The sequence below is a fragment of the Phocoena phocoena genome, chromosome 2 (assembly GCF_963924675.1).
Source record: "Phocoena phocoena chromosome 2, mPhoPho1.1, whole genome shotgun sequence".
Classification (NCBI taxonomy): Eukaryota; Metazoa; Chordata; class Mammalia; order Artiodactyla; family Phocoenidae; genus Phocoena; species Phocoena phocoena.
The window spans coordinates 172,131,352-172,148,319 of record NC_089220.1 but is presented as its reverse complement, the minus strand read 5'-3'; the positions used below and the strand labels follow the sequence as shown (position 1 = coordinate 172,148,319).

The following is a 16,968-nucleotide window of genomic DNA, read 5'->3' as shown; positions in this document are numbered from 1 at the left end:
CGGGGGCCACTCTTCGTCGCGGTGCATAGGCCTCTCACTGTCGCGGCCTCTCTTGTTACGCAGCACAAGCTCCAGATGCGCAGGCTCAGTAGTTGTGGCTCACGGGCCTAGTTGCTCCGCGGCATGTGGGATCTTCCCAGACCAGGGCTTGAACCCTTGTCCCCTGCACTGGCAGGCAGATTCTCAACAACCGCACCACCAGGGCAGCCCGCTAACAACTCTTGAGCCCTTGAATTACAGCCCGTCTGATTGGGATGTGCTATCAGAGTTTTCAAATACTCACCAGATTTCAAAGACACTTAGTACAAAAAAAAAAAAAAAAATCATTAAATTTATGATATTAAATCATTTATCTTTAGATTAAGGATAAGATAGACCATTCATCATGTTGATATGGATTACACATTGAAATGGTATTTTGGATCTGTTGGGTTTAAATTAAATATATTACTAAAATTGATTTCATCTATTTCTTTTTACTTTTTTAACATGGCTGCTAGAAAGTTTAAAGTTAACCTGGTGGACCTCCTATTTTGGACAGAACTATACATATGTGAAAGTAGAGAATAAGTCTCTACCAAGTGGAAGTACTAATATGTGTTTAAAAATAAAACTTTAAGAAAAGCTTCCTGAAATATTTATGAGAGGAAAAATGAACCTGCTGCAGGTATTCAGCAGACTGACTAAGAGGGGCTTGTTTTACCATTCCAGGCAAAATATGTTGGACAGAAATCTTCTTGGTTAATAGCTATCCGGGGGGGTGGAGGTGGGGGTCGGAGGGACGTATTTTTCCATGAGAAGACAGGTCAGATTGAGTCATGTGTTAAAGAACGTGGTCTGTGAATATTGGACATAACTGTTGTGCACATGTTCCCTTTGTGATTTTTCACCCAAGTGTCATCACGTGGCCACATCGTGACCACAGCCTCTTGATGTAGATACTGTGTGTTCCGTTCCAGACCGCGCGCCGCACTCCCCGGCAATAGAGCAAGTATCGCGATAAAACGAGGCCCACGACGTTTCTGGTTTCTCAGTGCGTATAAAAGTCACGTTGACATTATAAAGTGTGCAGTTGCGTTATGGCTAAAATCGTGTACCTTCCTTCATTAAATAGTTATACTGCTGGAAACATGGCCCCGATTAACTTGCTGGATGCAGGGTTGCCGCAACGCTTCCATCTGTAAAAAAGGCAGCTTCTGCGAAGTGGGATGCGACGAGGCCTGCCTGTACCGGAAACGGAGGCAGAAGAGCAGCCTCAGGCGGGATTGCACAGAAACCCCGGGCCTCTGGCATCTCCACCTCACGCTTCTGCTTCTGCCTCACTTCCGCCGTCTGTGTTTAGGGCTAACGCCTTCCAGGAGTGTTGCGCGGGTGAGACTCGTAAAGGGAAGGCTTGCGATTCTTGGATGAAAAGGCCTGTTGTGACAAGCTCTTCTCTCTCCACCCACGGCCCCAGCTTTGCTCTGAGTCTGCAAGACCCGTTGGGGGCATCAGAAGCTAAAGCTGGAGCCCAAGAGAGAGTCCTATCCTCCCCTCAGATTCCCGGGATGCCCACTCAGATTCAGGGCTGATGCACGGAATCCTCCAGTAGATCGTCTTCAACATTCAAGCGGAAACCACAGACATCTTAATTTTTAACCTTTTGGCACTTGAAAACCATAAATTTCTCTGAGACTCTTAAAGAATCTGATTTAACAACAGCAACAAAAAACTAGGAGGAACTAGATGAGATATATTAAATCTGCTGAGTATATCAGGGCTAATTTTTTTTAATAAATTTATTTTATTTTATTTTTTAAACTTTTGGCTGCGTTGAGTCTTCATTGCTGCGCGCAGGCTTTCTCTAGTTGCGGCGAGCGGGGGCTGCTCTTCCCTGCGGTGCGCGGGCTTCTCATTGCGGTGGCTTCTCTTGTTGCAGAGCACGGGCTCTAGGCACGCGGGCTCAGTAGTTGCGGCTCACGGGCTCTAGAGCGCAGGCTCAGTAGTTGTGGCACACGGGCTCAGCTGCTCCGCGGCTTGTGGGATCTTCCCGGACCAGGGCTTGAACCTGTGTCCCCCGCATTGGCAGGTGGATTCTTAACCACTGCGCCACCATGGAAGTCCCAAAGGTATTTTTTTTTTTAATCCTCCATTCCTTTTTGGAATATGTTTTTCCCCAAAACCCAGAAACATGAAAGTGAAACTAAAGGAAGATTGGGATCCATAGGCCCTTGTACTCTTGAGCTCTCCTAGATGTTTTTCTCCATTATTTTCTTGACAGTTGTTGGGCTTATTCCCAAGTACCACTTTGTTTCTTGCACACAAAAGCCTGGCTCCTCCTCTACTGCCAGCCTCTCCTTACTGCTAGTCGGTAGTTTACATATTGCAATCAGGAACGGAGGGAAAGCACAGATCAACTGGATATGCCGTGTTCCAGGGATGGTGGGGTTTGGCACTTGAGAGAGAGCCCAGCTTACGTGAGGGAATTCGGCTTTGCTGGGGAAATGGCAAAAGGCAATGACTAGAATTGACTTGTAGGTGCTGCTTCCTGAGGTCCACCTGGCGAGAGCCTCATGGCTAAAGCGCCGCATGGATGCATCCACCCGTAGGTAGGTGGATGTTTTCTGGTTTTGATTCCTAAGGTTATTTTTTTTTAAATCTCTTTGCTGTGGAAGTAGAACTTAACCTCACAGAAAATCCATGGACAGGGACGAGAGGCAAGTAATACAGCGCTGCCTAGAATCTCAGGCGTCATGCTGTAATCTAACCCGAACGTAGGAGGAACCTTGGAGATGTGAGGTTTCATTTAACATGATTTTGCTTAAGGGTAAATGAGTTCATTTAAGCGAAGTGCTATACAAGTTTCATATGTAAAGCATGCAGGTTCCATTCAGATGCCCAGCTGTGACCAGGTTGAAGCCATTGCTCGTGGTGTTTGATCTAAACAGGTTCTGGTGCCTTCTGATTGAGTGTCCATTCAGGGAGCGAGGTAGGGGGTGGGTGGCAACATACATTGTCTGTCTAGGGAGACACAGATTACCCAGTCAACGGATTAGTTCCAAAGCCTTCTGCATCCTGATTCAGTGCTATCTGCCATGCAGTCTGCAATCTGTAGGCTAGCACCTAAAGAGCCGTCTCGCTTTCCATCGACCTGACCGTGAGTCACCTGCCATGGTCACATCATCCAGTCACCTGGGCTGAGAGAAACTGAGAGGGGAAGACGGCCCCGGGAGCAGGGAGTCCAAATTAATAGCCACAAAGAGGAAGAGAAAGAGGACGAGTAATAATACCTCTAGATATGCTCTTACCATCTGTCCGCATCTGAAAAACAAAAGAAAGACAAAGAAGAGGCTTCCCTGTCGAGACGCTAGTATTCCAGTTCTGTTACACTGGCTCTGTATTTGTGACATCATTTATATCTAGAACCACAGGACAGATGTGCACCCCTGCATGGTGTCTTTCGTTCAGACTTAAATGAGCACATACAGAAAACGCCACGGAAGCTTCCTGTGGAAATGCTGTTGTATAGGGTGGGCTACCTGAGTTTGGCCATTATGATCACTAGCTTAATAACTTAAAAGGTCGTTAACGCCGAGCCTTTCCTCGGGGAACCACGTGTGGCCAGGAAAACACCTATCTTTCCATGATAATAAAAATCCGTTCTGATTTTTAATTTGTCCAAAGGAAAGGAAGAAAACCCCAGTGTTTTTATAACGTTCATTTTAACTTAATTCTCTCTCGTAAGCTATTCCTGTGTTCAGCTAGTTATTACTAATATCAAACGATGGTTAATATTCAGTAAAACGCACTGTACTGTAAAGGAGTTTAATGGAAACCCCTGGTCACACAGTACTTTGAAAGAGAATCTCCCCAAGAGGCAAACGGACTGGGCTCCCAAGCAGCTTCACTGAATGGCACCGTGATGCATTTACTGCTCACCCTTTCAGCCTCAAAACCCTTGCAGAAACTGGGGAAAACACATAAGAAACTGAGGTAGGACCAGAATTTTGTAACAGAGGATAACTGCCCCTAAAGAGTAGAAGACTTGCCTTGGCCTTCACAGCACATATTTTTTTTCCAGTGGACAGCTCTAAGTGGGAAGCATGTCTGTCATCGCTTGATGAGTATGGAATTGAGGAATGAATCAGGACCTTGGCTAAGACACTCTTTCAGTCCACCAGTAAATGTTTATTAGGTGACTCGTGTGTGGCAGGCACTGGAGGAACAAAAGGATTAAGACAGTCCCTGCTTCAGAGGCGCTAATGATCCAGCCGGGGGGATACTTGCGTAGTTGGATATTTCAGTACATCCTAGTGAGTACAGTGATGTATGTTTTCATTCAGTCAGTCAACAAACGTTCATCATGTGCCCATGGCATGCCGGTCGGTGAGGATACTCAAGAAGACAGACAAGGTTCCTGCTCTCTCGGAGTTCATCTTCCATTCAGGGAGGTGGCAAACAACAAGTAATCAAAATAATTTTATGTGACTGTGGGTGGGAAGGACGTGAATGTGGTTAAAGAGAGAGAATATAGGCAAAAGAGACCTCTGTTAGGAACTCACGTTTGAAGTAGACCAGAGTGATGACTCTGAGTCAGGACTCAGCATTCCTTGGATTGCAAGAAACAGGAAGCGTAAGAGGAATGGAGATTATTTATTTTATACTATTAATAATCCAGCAGTACAGTAGACTTCAGGCATGGCATGATCAAGGGCTCAATGTCACTGGACTCCATTTCTCTCCATCTTTCAGTTCTGCTTCGTCTGCTGGTTTGTGTTCCAGGCAGGCTCTCTTCACAGAGCTCACCATGGCTGGCAGCAGACCTGGGCTCCCAATTCAACTCAAACAGAAAAGAAAGGACTTTTCTTCCCAGCAGTGTGCGCTGAGGTCCTAGGTCTTTCTCTGGTTGGCGCAGGTTGGCTACAGGCTCATGTACGATCCAGTTTCTGCACCCAGAGTAAAGGGAGAGGTTTGAGACTTGAGTTGTTTCGACACCAAAGTTGGGACAGCATAGCCATTCACATCCAAGATGTTGAAGCTCTCTCTGTCCATTCCCTCACCTGTGAAATGGGGACAGGAAGAGTGCCTATCTCAGGGAGACCTGGAGAAGAACGTTCAGGCAGAGGGAGTAGCAAGTACAAACCTCAGAAGTGGGCAGGGGCCTGATTTGTTTGCCTGTGTGCTGGAGATTGGGAACATGGAGGGTAGAGGCTGAAGAGCGGAGAGAACTGGCCAGCAGCTGGACCGTGCAGGAGCGGGCCAGCCTTTGAAGGATTGTGGTGGCGCCACGTTTATTTTCTCTGCTTCCACTTAGAGACGTAGTCCTATCGGGGCGTCCACAGAACTCCCAGCTGGGTCCTCACCGCCTTTCTCTGGGTAGTGCATAGGTGCCCACTGCTGGCATCTACCCCACTGTTTGAGTCGCTGATCAAAACCACGCTCTTCTGATGGGCAGGGTCTCCAGCTTTGTTAATACCCTTGGCTGGCTTCCAGCCAAGTCCGGCTGGCCTGAGTTGTGCTGGCGTTATTTGGGGTAACTTCCCATGTTTCTGCTTTGCTTCATTTTGTGCTGATGCTATCATTTAACGCCTGGAGGGCAATCTTACTGTCTTTAAATTCAGGTTTTCGGGTGGTGCTTCACTCTCGCCCTGACTGTCCTATCTCTCCAGCCAAGTCTGTATTGGCAGGATATGAAATTTAAAGTGGGTTGTATGAAATGGACAAAAGCAATAATTTGTGATTTCTACAGTATTAACATCCAGCTGTCCATGTTAACGAATCTATTAGATAATTACTGTTTAGCTTGTGAGAGCCAGATTCAAGTTAGTGAATTTTAATCATTGTGTTTTCTTAGGAATAATTTTTGGAGGGATTAAATGCACATATAGAAATATTTTCTCCCTTCCTTGTATCTATAAGTAGGTTTGTATATCTGTGTGTATGCTACAAACACATAGACACATACATGGTTGGATGTCTCTCTTTCAGTCTCCACATACTATATCCCAAAATAATTCTTATCATAAAAAATATTCCCCAATACTCCATGTCTGAAGTCTATTAAGGAAGTAGCTTGTTTAGAAAACTTACCAATGCCCTTCCTCTTGTTTCCTTTGCTTTTTAGTTTATTCTGTAAATTGCAACATTTAGCACTTTGCAGTTTAATTTAAAAGGATTACCTATTCTCTTAAATGCTTAAGCAGGGAAGCAAGTTGCAGTTATTGATTTTTCTCTGCATGTATTCTGTGAAAGCTGTATTTGCTCCTTCCCCAGGGAGCATACCCCCTGAACTGCATGCTTGCTGGTGACAGCTCAGACCTCTGATACATAACCAAAGACCTTGCCTAATATCCTTGCTACTGCTCGGGGAATTTTTATTAAGTAAAAGCATCATTAGAGTAGACAGGATGATGAAGTTTAATGAGCATCTTTTGTGCATGAGATTGTTAGTTTTGCTCTGCCAGAATCCTCCTTTCTCCCCTCCGTGGGGCAGAGAGCGAGTCTAGAATGTATGGGGTATTTTAAAAATCTGCCTTACATTTCGTATTTCTGTATAGCTTAATATCTGTCCTAAGCCAGCTACAGATTCCTTTTGGCTATCTATACAGATGCTGTTTACCACATGTATGTGGATAATTTCTTTTTACACTGTGTGTTGGGGACAGAGAACGGTGACGGTTGTAATGGAGGCGAATGTAAAAGACACGTCCTGGTGTTAGTGAATTTCACGGAACCACCTCTGGGAGGTCTGATCTCAAAAAATCACTGCCTTTTGAATTAATGAGACTGCTCATGGGAATATGGTAACTGTTCTTTTTTTTTCTTCTTCTTTAAGACTCAGCAATTTGTGTGCTAAGGTTCTGTCACCAGCCCCTCAGAAGCTGCTAGATGGGAAAAATAAAGATACTGCAAATGCTTCTTAATAATGTAGGCTTCACACTCTGTCCACAGATTTATTTGAGGAGATTTTAAACTTAGCATCCTACCATAAGATTACAGATTAGACACAAAATGATTTCTCTCCGTTATTGTCACCGGCCATATACTTAGATTTTTCAAATTGGTTCTTTTCTTGGTCTGTATAAGGACTTTCCATGGAAACACCCAAAGCAACAGGAGGGAGGCATATGACATGAGCAAATGACTTCAGAACACCATATTGCACCTCTCATATACCTGGCATTCTGAAACATAATATTTACATAGCACACAATGTGTTGCCAGCAGCTGCCTTGAGTATGTAGAATACAAAAGAAGTGAAGTCCGCAAGTCCCCGCCCTCAGGAAAATGGTAAGCTGTTGAAGAGGACAAAACTGAGAAATCCGGAAAGATGGGAGACGAGAGAACTTCCGGCCTGAAGAGTTTGAACTTTGGAGCTGTTGCCTGGGTTTGATCCAGACCTTTTGCTAAGCCTCAGTTCCTTCATTTGCAAAGATAATACGATAAATCCAACTACCTTGGCTTGTTGTGACAGTGAATGCTGATTGCATGGTTACCATATTCACCGGGTGTCCTGATCCAGGTGCTCTACTGGTACTTGGAAATAACAGCCGAGAGCAGAAATCACCTTGTATCTTATGAAGGACTTAATGATGAAATCCCAATAACCCCCCTAGTATTTGGCGAAGGCGGAAACTGGAGCGGGGCGGGCGGCAGGGCAGAGAAAGCTGTGAAAGGCCGAAAGATGTGGCTGCGATCTGAGCTACAGAGAGGGTGGAGGCTAGGCGTTTCAGGCAGTAGCAACACAGACCAGCAAAACACCGAGACCAGAGGGGTCCTGGCTGACGGGAAAGACTAATCCCAGGCCTTAGATTGATTTAGTGTGAAAAAATTTCGCAGATCGCCTGCAAGGTAGACGGTATACAGATATGACCGTTTTCCAGTGAAGATAACAGAGGTTCTGGAAAGCTATGGGACTCTAAGGTTACTTAGCTAATAGGTGGCAAAACTCACACTCTGCCCACGTTTCCTACAGTCCACACGGCCTTCCTCCAGACCAGCCTTTCTGCACTCGGACGGTGAGCGAACAGAGGGAGATGAAGGTGGGTTAGTTAGGCGTTACATGGCACGTTCTGTGGCTGCTCTCAGATCCAGTGGGTAGCGGATGCTGTTTTCCACGCATAAACCGAGGAGAGAGAATTCCGTCAGTCACGTGTAGGACGCATTGGAGGAAGGAAGGAATCGGTATCAAGGAGACCAAGAAGGGGGAATTCCCTGGCATTCCAGTGGTTGGCACTTGGCACTGTCACTGCGGGGGCCCGGTGTTCGATCCCTGGTTGGGGAAGTGAGATCCCACAATCCCACAAGCCACACGGTGCGGCCAGAAAAAAAAAAAAAAAAAAAGACCAAGAAGGAGGACCTGTTATAATAATCTAATGGCCATGTGGTATAGGCCTATTTTAGGGTAGAAGAAAAAGAATGAATAAAATCATCAGATGATGGAAAAAAGAGCAAGTACCGTAAAGCAGCTTGTTAATCCACTGAGTCACAAACCTTTTGAGAAGCTGATGAAAGCTGCGTTCGCCTTCTGCTGAAAAATGCACATACAGCTTTGCTTGGAGCGTCAGATCCTACCCTGGCCCTAGGCTGAGACTGAAAAAAGAGGCAGGTGCCAAAAAGACTTCATCTTTTTGATCCTGGAGGTCTGGAGACTTCAGAGGGACAGACCTGAGGAACTGGGCTAGGGAGCTATTGTACGCATTTGGTTGGGTATAATAGCTAAATGTCCTAGTGGGAATTAGACGTAGCAGGGGTTGAGGATGGTGGTGACTTGGAGGGCTCCTATTCAGAGATGATCACCGAAGCTACAAAATCAGATGCTCTTTCTAGGGAGGAGGATAGAGAGAGCTAAAAGCAAAACCACAAGGGCTGCAGAATTGTTTGGAGAAAGAATAAGGACCAAGATAGTGCGTTGGAGTCAAGGGAGGAGATTTTTCAAGAAGGAAAGACATGGTCCCCAGTGGTCTTCATTACTGCAACCATGAAGCGGTGTGAAGGTCTGCAAGAGACCCTTGGATCCAACAGAAACAGTAAGACTCAAATGGATTTTTTTTTTCCCAAAATGAAGATGGCCGTATTAAATAAAATGCACCTATCAGTAGTAGAAAAGCATACATATCGTACTACTCAATATGGTATCTGTTGAGAAATTCACTCTGATTCTGGTGGGCTGGAATTGTTTGCTCTGCCATCTTAGATGTCATCAGGCAGGGGTGTTGAGTTGTGTGGAGTTTCAGGGGGCCAGTGCGCAGGCAGCTCTGACAGGATGCCTCTCCAGTGACCAGTCTGGTGACCTCTGCTGTCCATGGCATCATTTCATGATGATTTCTCCAGAGCTGGTCTTTGGCTGGGATTCTGCAGATGGCAGCTCAGGGCAGGGCCCGCTCCCACAGGGACGAGAACGAGAGCCCTTGTGAGCCGAGTGATGGTGCCTCTTTCATCTCCCGCAGCACAGAGCATCCGCAGGCATCTCACCTTGGAGGAGACCCTTCAGCAACAGAAGCCTGTTCATCAGACACCTGAGCGTAATTGATCCTGTCCTGTCACTTTTGATGGTTCTCTGTTCATTTTTCTGCCCTCCTTGAACATCTCCCAGTTATCCTCTATAGACTTCAGATTTCAGGGGGCAGAAGATTTTCCAAGACCCTGTGCCACAGGTTCCCTCCATATGCTGAGTGGATCCCTTGACCCACCAGCGGCTGTGGCCCATCCAGTGACCGTGAGCCGGGTTCCTCTGTCAATGCTCTCAAGCCGGCATGGTCAGATTTCAGTGCCTGCCAGAAACCTCCCCGAGAAAGGATCTCCCCACAGGCTCATGGGGGCAAAGTCGATCCCAGCTGTGCTCTGTACATGCACAGAGCCAGGGTCTGAGAAGCAGGCGGAACTGGCCGGCATAGCCTGAGTCGTGGGCCTTCGTGAGAGGCTAAAGGAGCAGCTGCTGCTCTGGAACACTTGCTCTGAAACACCTGCTCTGAGCCCGCACACACAGGACCATGTCCATGTCTGATTAATCTCTCTCCACGAGCCCTGCAAGGTAGCAGTTTTCATCATTTTGCAGATAAGGACATCAGACTGTGACAGAGGTTAGCTTCTCAATGTCACATGTCCTTTGGGGCAAACAGGGTGCAGGAATGCAGAGGCAAGTGAAGCCCCAGGACTGTTCTCCAGAATCCCCCATGCAGGATGCCAGGGCTCCTGTAGGGCGGGACGGGTACTATCTGAGCAGAGCACTGGGGGGGATGTGCTCATCCAGAAAGCACCTTGTGCCACGGTCTGAAGGGTAGTTGGGACTCTTCCAAGGTCGAAGAGGTGGAAGGTACGTCATGAGAGGAGATATGGGGTGATCAAAGGGACGGAAATCCATCCTAAAGGCTGTGGGCTGTATTGATCTATCCTATTTTCCACTTTCTCTATTTTCTGATGCTTTGGCATCTTGGGGGTCTTGCTGTCTGGTGAGACTCCCAAGCTAGCTCATTCCTAGAGGAGCAAACAACGCATCTGTTAGCGCATCTTTTCGTATCCAAGCCAACCAACCCCAAACCCCTATCCTAACTACCTCTTTTCTCTAACCCACATGCACCAAGCCAGTATTCCCCATGACCCAGACCCAGGTACTGGATAACTAGAGATCACTTCTTTAGCCCTGGGCTCTGAAATTTTAATCAAATCATTCACTTCTCAACTCACTCGTACCCTGCCTCACCCCTTCCTTTTTGTGAAACCACTATAAAGGCTCTAGGCTTTGCTCTCTCCTGAGCGCCTCTGCCTCCTAACCAGCCCTTGTGCTTCCCCGTGTGGCCCTGCACACAGCTGCATGTGACAAAATGCTTTCAAAGGCACAGACCTCTCCGTCTCCTCCCTGTCACCTCTATGAATTAAATCCTGGGGACATCTCAGGCATGGGCCATGACTCTTAGCTTCAGAGTATGGAGAGAGCCAGTCCCTTCCTGTCTCATTGTGGCAGAGAGGGGACAGTTGGCCTGCCCATTTCCTCTCCCTCTAGTGGAAACAGCACCCGTTTTTCCTTGGGGACACTCCTCTGCGCCCTCTCTGCAACTTAGTTTTTAACTTTTCCTTCTTTTCAGTGAATTATTATCCCAGATTTTTTTTTTTTCCCCTGCTGAAATTAAGCAAAATCCTCACAGACAGCCCCAGAGAGGCTCACTTACTGTATCGGTTCCCTATTGCTACTGTTAACATATGACTGATCGTTTTTTGGGTTTTTTTAAAACTTTTTATTTTATATTGGAGTATAGCCAATTGACAATGTTGTGATAACAAATTACCATGATATTAGAGGCCCAAACCATAACCAGTGTACTATGTTACAGTTCCGGGTGTCGAAGCCTGAAGTTTAGGCGTCAGCAGGGTTTTGCCCTTCCAGAGGCTCCAGGGGAGAATGTGTTTCCTTGCCTTCCTAGGGTCTAGAGTCTGCCTGCATTCCTTTCTCCACATCAAAGCCGGCAGCTGAGCCTGTTCTGGCCCTCCAGCCCCCCCCTCTTAAAAGGACCCTTGGGATTACTTTGGGCCCACCCAGATAATCCAGGATAATCTCTCCATCGCAAGATCCTTCACTTAACCAGCTCTGCAAAGTCCCTTTTGCAATATAAGGTAACATATTCACAGGTTTCAGGGATTTAGGATGTGGACATTTGGGGGGGCCATTGTTCTGCCTGCTACACTTACTTAATTGCCTGGAGGCCCCATGGCTAATAGCTGGTGGAACCCAAGACTGGGGACCCTGAGATGCTTGTCCTTACTGCTCTGCCAGAGCCACGTCTCCAGGTAGGAATGGCCGCTCTCGTGTATCCAATCTACAGATGAGAGTCAAGTGCCGGCTCTCACCGGCCACACAGCTGGAGGAGGGAAAGCGTCCCGCAGCGCAGGGCAGAGTCATCCCGGCTTTGCTGGTGACTCACAGAAGAAGTGGGGCAATGCATTTAGCTCTGCCTTAGGTGCCTTCTTCAAAGAGGATTCGAACCTTTCTTCCACAGATGCTTGGGGATTTGGCGTCGATAAAAAAATACCATATTCTTTTTCAGAGGAAAAAGCCTTAGAGGAGTAAAGTAATCATATAATTATCTTCTTTTAATCACTCTGACTATAACCCCACATCAGTCTTGTTTTTCCACAAGCCCTCGTGGGCCACGTCCAAGAGTCCTGTCCTGGTGCCAGGCTCATTTCACCACCATGGCCACCCTGTGAGAAAACGCATCATTTTTTAACAGATGAAGAAACTGAGGCACGGTGGGGTGAGGCTTGCTAATCATTTGCCCAGAACGAACAGTTCGTAAAGTGGCAAAACGAGGATTTTAAGTATCAAGTTCAGGACTGCTATCTCCCGTCCGGCCCTTTGTAGCGAGTGGCTTGCTGTGTAGCCCCAGGAAGGCCAGGCACGCAGTGGGATCTGAGTCCAAAAAGGCAGGCGTTGAAACGTTGGAACATTCCAGTTCCTTCCTGGAAAGAGGAGCCTTGCTGAGTCCCGAGCAGCTTTTGCACCGCCTTCTGAAATGACTTTGCTGGATTACCGCCGTCAGGGCCCCGCGACACTGCCACCCTCTCTGGGAAGGCTTCCGTGCCTGCGTGTTCAGGATGTGGTCCCCAGCAGGCCTGCATCAGGTCTTTCATCTCTTCTCCCTCCTCTGACCCCTTTATTTCTTTTGATATCACTTTCCCAGCACCTGAGTCTTGCCGGGTTTCCAAATTCATGAGCGAAGGAGTTGTGTTTCTGCAGATTTTTGTAATCCTTCACATCTGATGCTGTCTGCGAGTAAAAATGTGTATACTTTTTTCCTTTATGGGGATAAAAGTTTAGAAAATAGAGGAGAGACACGTGAAGCTGTAAGAAAGCGGTACCATGGGAACAGGTACTGAGACCATAGGTGCCTGTGTGAATGCACAGGACAGAGGAGTCAGACCTTGGCTTCGTGCCAGGTGGGAGGAGCTTGGAGCACATCCCGCTGGAGCGCTAAGCCCCTGCTCTTGAGGAAAGCGGCATCCTAGGAGGAGACGGGCAGACGCTATGAGAGGATAAGCTTGTCTCAGAGAGTGTGTTGGTAAAGGTGAGGAACGTAAGGGCCAGCTCTACTTTGGCTCAGGGTTTCCTCTCCCTGTCTGGCGTATCTGGGAGACATGCTGGAGGGGCAGGGGAAGGGGTGCACAGGTTGGAGCCTCCCATGTAATGCAAGGTAATCTTCCTGTCTCAGGATCCTTGGTCTCACCTCTGCAGAGTCCCCTTTGCCCTGTAAAGTTCCGGGGGTATTAGGACAGGGACATCATTGGGGGTTGAAGTGGCAACAGTGGTGAAGCCGGACTGGCTGAACCTTCCTTTCTGCCTAAACCAATGTTTCTTTCCCTGGATCCAGGAACCCCAGGTGTCCAGGGCACAGAACCAGCCGCTCTTTTTAAAGTCTAGGGGAGGGGGTCCTGTGTTGGTTTGAAGATCCGTTTTCCTGGATGGCAGGTTCTCTTGGGGAGGGAGATGTTTCTGCTCAGGGGTGCCGGGGAGGACTGAGCCTGCCTCTCCATTCAATTAGCCAGAAGTCCTCTAAGGGAACTTCTACAGACTTCGAACGCTGACTTGCAAGTGCTGATATGACCCATCTAGGACATGTGGTACCTCCTTCACCCTCCCCTTTACCCAGAGAACGTTCCCAGCACCTGGCTGGACTTAACATTCTTCAGCTCGTAGCTCTGTCTGCTGCCACATCCTGCATTCTAAACTTCTTGGGAGCAGAAACCCATCTTCATGACCACTGTTGGTAGATGCTGCTTGTTACTGCTTCTGAGGAGATGCTTGGAAGCCTCTGGAGAAGATAGACTACGTCTGACCTGTCAAAACCCAGTGTCCAGCTTTCCCTAAGCGTCCAGTCAATTGGACAGCTCCGAGCACCAGGTCCCTCCCTCGGCCTGTCAACCACAGCGTCGGAAGAGCATCAGTATATGCCCAGTGCAGGAGAGGGTGTCGATTCCCTGCGTGGATCCTAGAACACGGGACACCTTGTACAGGAAGGTCAGTCTTCGTGTCCGCCCTGTTCAGTTAGCATAAGGCAATCGCACTAAGCGGGGTCAGACATTGCCTTCCCTCGGGAGGCACTGAGACACCCACCTGCCTCTCTCAGCGACACAGTTATATCAATAAGGGGAGTTAAGGTTGAGCTGTATTTATCGTAGGGTGGCTTTTAATTTCGTTTAATCAGAGTTACTCATAAATTACCGATTAATGACTACCTGCTGTTGGGTTCCATCCCCTCAGCCGCGGAGCTGACTCCGCTCTGCGATGGATGCCATGGCTGTAATTGTAGGCTACTTTGTCAACATTTAATCAGCGGTACTTATTAACATGGCATTGGTGGGTGGTCGCCATCCCAGCGCCATCCATCACGGGTGAGCAGCTAGCGAGGGCTCGGACACCATCGCTCTCTGTCACGTCACCCGGCCCTGGGGTTCTCGGGCCGGAATGCTGTTCACTTTGCACTAAGTGGACACTCCATCATTTCAGTTCGGCCCAATTTCTGTCACTGTCGACTTCAGCACTCGTGGCCTGTGGAGCTTCAGTCCGGATTGGCCAGGCTAGGCATCATGGTTCCCCTAGTCCTGGATCTCTCTCTCTTTGCTGATTTCACACTTAGCCCAGGGAGTGTAGGATTCCAAGAGACTTGTCCAGAATTGGACTTCATGGCATGGTGGGGAGAGAGAGAGAGAATGTGTGTGTGTGTGTGTGTGTGTGTGTGTGTGTGTGTGTAAGACAGTTTATAATTCTTAAATCCAGCATATGACCCAGAGAAAACAGAAATGACATTGTGGTGTTCTTTGGCTTCCTGAATATTCCTAGAGATGAATCTGTTGATGAAAACGCTGCCAGTAGAAGCATATCTTGTGTTCCCAAGGTAGATCTCACAGTGTCCCCTCCTCTCTCTTTTCAGCCTCTACGGCAGACACATGCAGGCAAACCCAGAACCGCCGAAGAAAAATAATGACAAATCGAAAAAGATCAGCCGGAAACCCCTGACAGCCAAGAACAAATAAGGGGTTGGCATGGGCTGGACTCCTGATTGCTTCTCTCCTTATTACTTCTGTTGTCTCTTTTTCTATCTCACAAACGAATACTGTGTGTGTGTGTGTTTTGTTTTTTCTCTTTCTAGCGCTTACCACCGTACCTTTTAAATTCTTTTGGTGGGTGGTAGATTTTTCATAAGTTCTTCAAGCCATTTCCATTTGTTTCCTTGAAATTGCCAAAGGCAGGCTTAATTCAGCTGCAAATTCCATATGAGGCACCGCTTTCAGCTCCTTGAATAGATGTTCACAGAGTTGCTTATTATGAAAAGAATAATTAAAACCATGTAATCATTTAAATGCCACAGTTAACACTGTTTATTCACATAACTCATTATTTTTGCTTTATTAACAGTTCTCCTTCACCACTGAGATTTTATGTCAACTTCCAGATGATTTTAATAAAATCTTGACTTCGTGTCACATGTTGCTTCTTGAATAAAAAAATATCTGACCTTGGGTATACCCATTTTCGTTTACTTTTTCCCCCAAAATGATCTTATCTACTTTTATTGGTTGTCGATGATAAACTCTGAAACTTTCCATGAAAGAAATGCAGCATTAAATCAGAGTTAGTTTCTTCTCACATCGATTTGTCAGTTTTTTTTTTTTTCCTTTGAGGACTGTTTCTAAATTAGGAAGGAGCAGAAAAACAAATCTCTAGGAGATTTTGCCAAAGGATTTTGGAAAGCAGCATTGCTTAGCTGAAGGAATGGTGACTTCTGCCAGTGGCTGGTCGACAAGAGCTGTGAAACAGAGAGAAAAATACTCAAGTGTGTTTCTTGTCACTGCAGAAAATCTGCTCATATCAGAGCATCCTCCTAAGTGACTGTGATGATGCCAAAGAAGTTGTGTAAATGTGCACACTCTATACCACACCCAGTGTAGAAACTGCAGCGGCAGAATCATTAAACAAGTAATTGTTTACCTCTGTGATAGGCAGCTTTGCTCTTATCTACAGTAATATGTATGTCAGTGGAAACACATCCAAGCAGAATGTTTGTGCTAAAGGGACTGCCAACCCTGGAATGTCTTAAAAGGTGTGTGAAGATGTAACATTGTCTCAGATGGATTGTCTGTATCCACCCCTGCGTCTTCTTTTCTCCATCTCACAGCTGAAACCCTGAGACCAAGACCACTGGAACACAGAAAAAACCAGAATCAAAACACAGCCAAAAATCCTGAGTTACTTAGGAAATGGATGCATTCGAATCACAGAGATCACTACTGAAGGTCTGTACTTCTTCTTTCTGGATAACTTCCTGATAAAACATTCACCATGGGAAGAAGAATTCCCAGGTGCCATCACCTGTTTGGGAATTTAGTTGATGTAATTTTTCTAGGTGCAGTCTTTGCCTCAGCCTGAATTTTGTTAAATTTTTTTTAGCTTGTGAAATTACAGGAGGAAGAACAATACCTCTACTATGGGTGATTGGAAAGACTTCATCTAAAATTAAACTAGCAACAAAGCTTTAGTAAAACTACCACAATATAGTCTTCTGAATAATTTTTTTTTTAAAGATGAACACTCTAGATAGACATATGGGCAATACACGAAAATTCACCGGGAGGAAATATCCCCAAGAACCATGGGGAAAAAAAAGGTCCAGCCTTACTAGTAGTCAGAAAGATATAAATCAAAGCAAAAATAAGACAGCTTGTAACAATGAGAAATGTGCATATATTTTTTAAGCTAGTGTTAAGTGCTAGAGGGAGTCATATGAGATAAACATTCTTATACGCTGCTGTTGGGAATATAAATTTCTCTCCAGAAAGGTGGTAGGAATTTAATGATAACTAGCAAAACTTTAAGATGGGAAAGGAGGGTTAATGGTGTATCCACATGATAAACTTTTATGAAGACATTAAAAATTATTGAACGATATCTAGGGGCAAAGGGAGATAATCATATCCAGTTAAGTAAAAAAAAAAGTC

The 16,968-nt window shown here is 46.4% G+C and overlaps 1 protein-coding gene across 1 annotated transcript in view; it reads left to right on the top strand.

Annotated features, from left to right (window-relative positions):
- Positions 1 to 15,494, top strand: part of RSU1 (Ras suppressor protein 1) — a 208,856-nt gene extending 193,362 nt beyond the window's left edge. The window contains exon 9 of the mRNA XM_065871300.1: positions 14,904 to 15,494. Coding sequence (XP_065727372.1) covers positions 14,904 to 15,006 — 103 coding nt within the window. The 3' untranslated portion in view covers positions 15,007 to 15,494. The remainder of the gene's footprint in view (positions 1 to 14,903) is intronic.
- Positions 15,495 to 16,968: the final 1,474 nt, after the last annotated feature.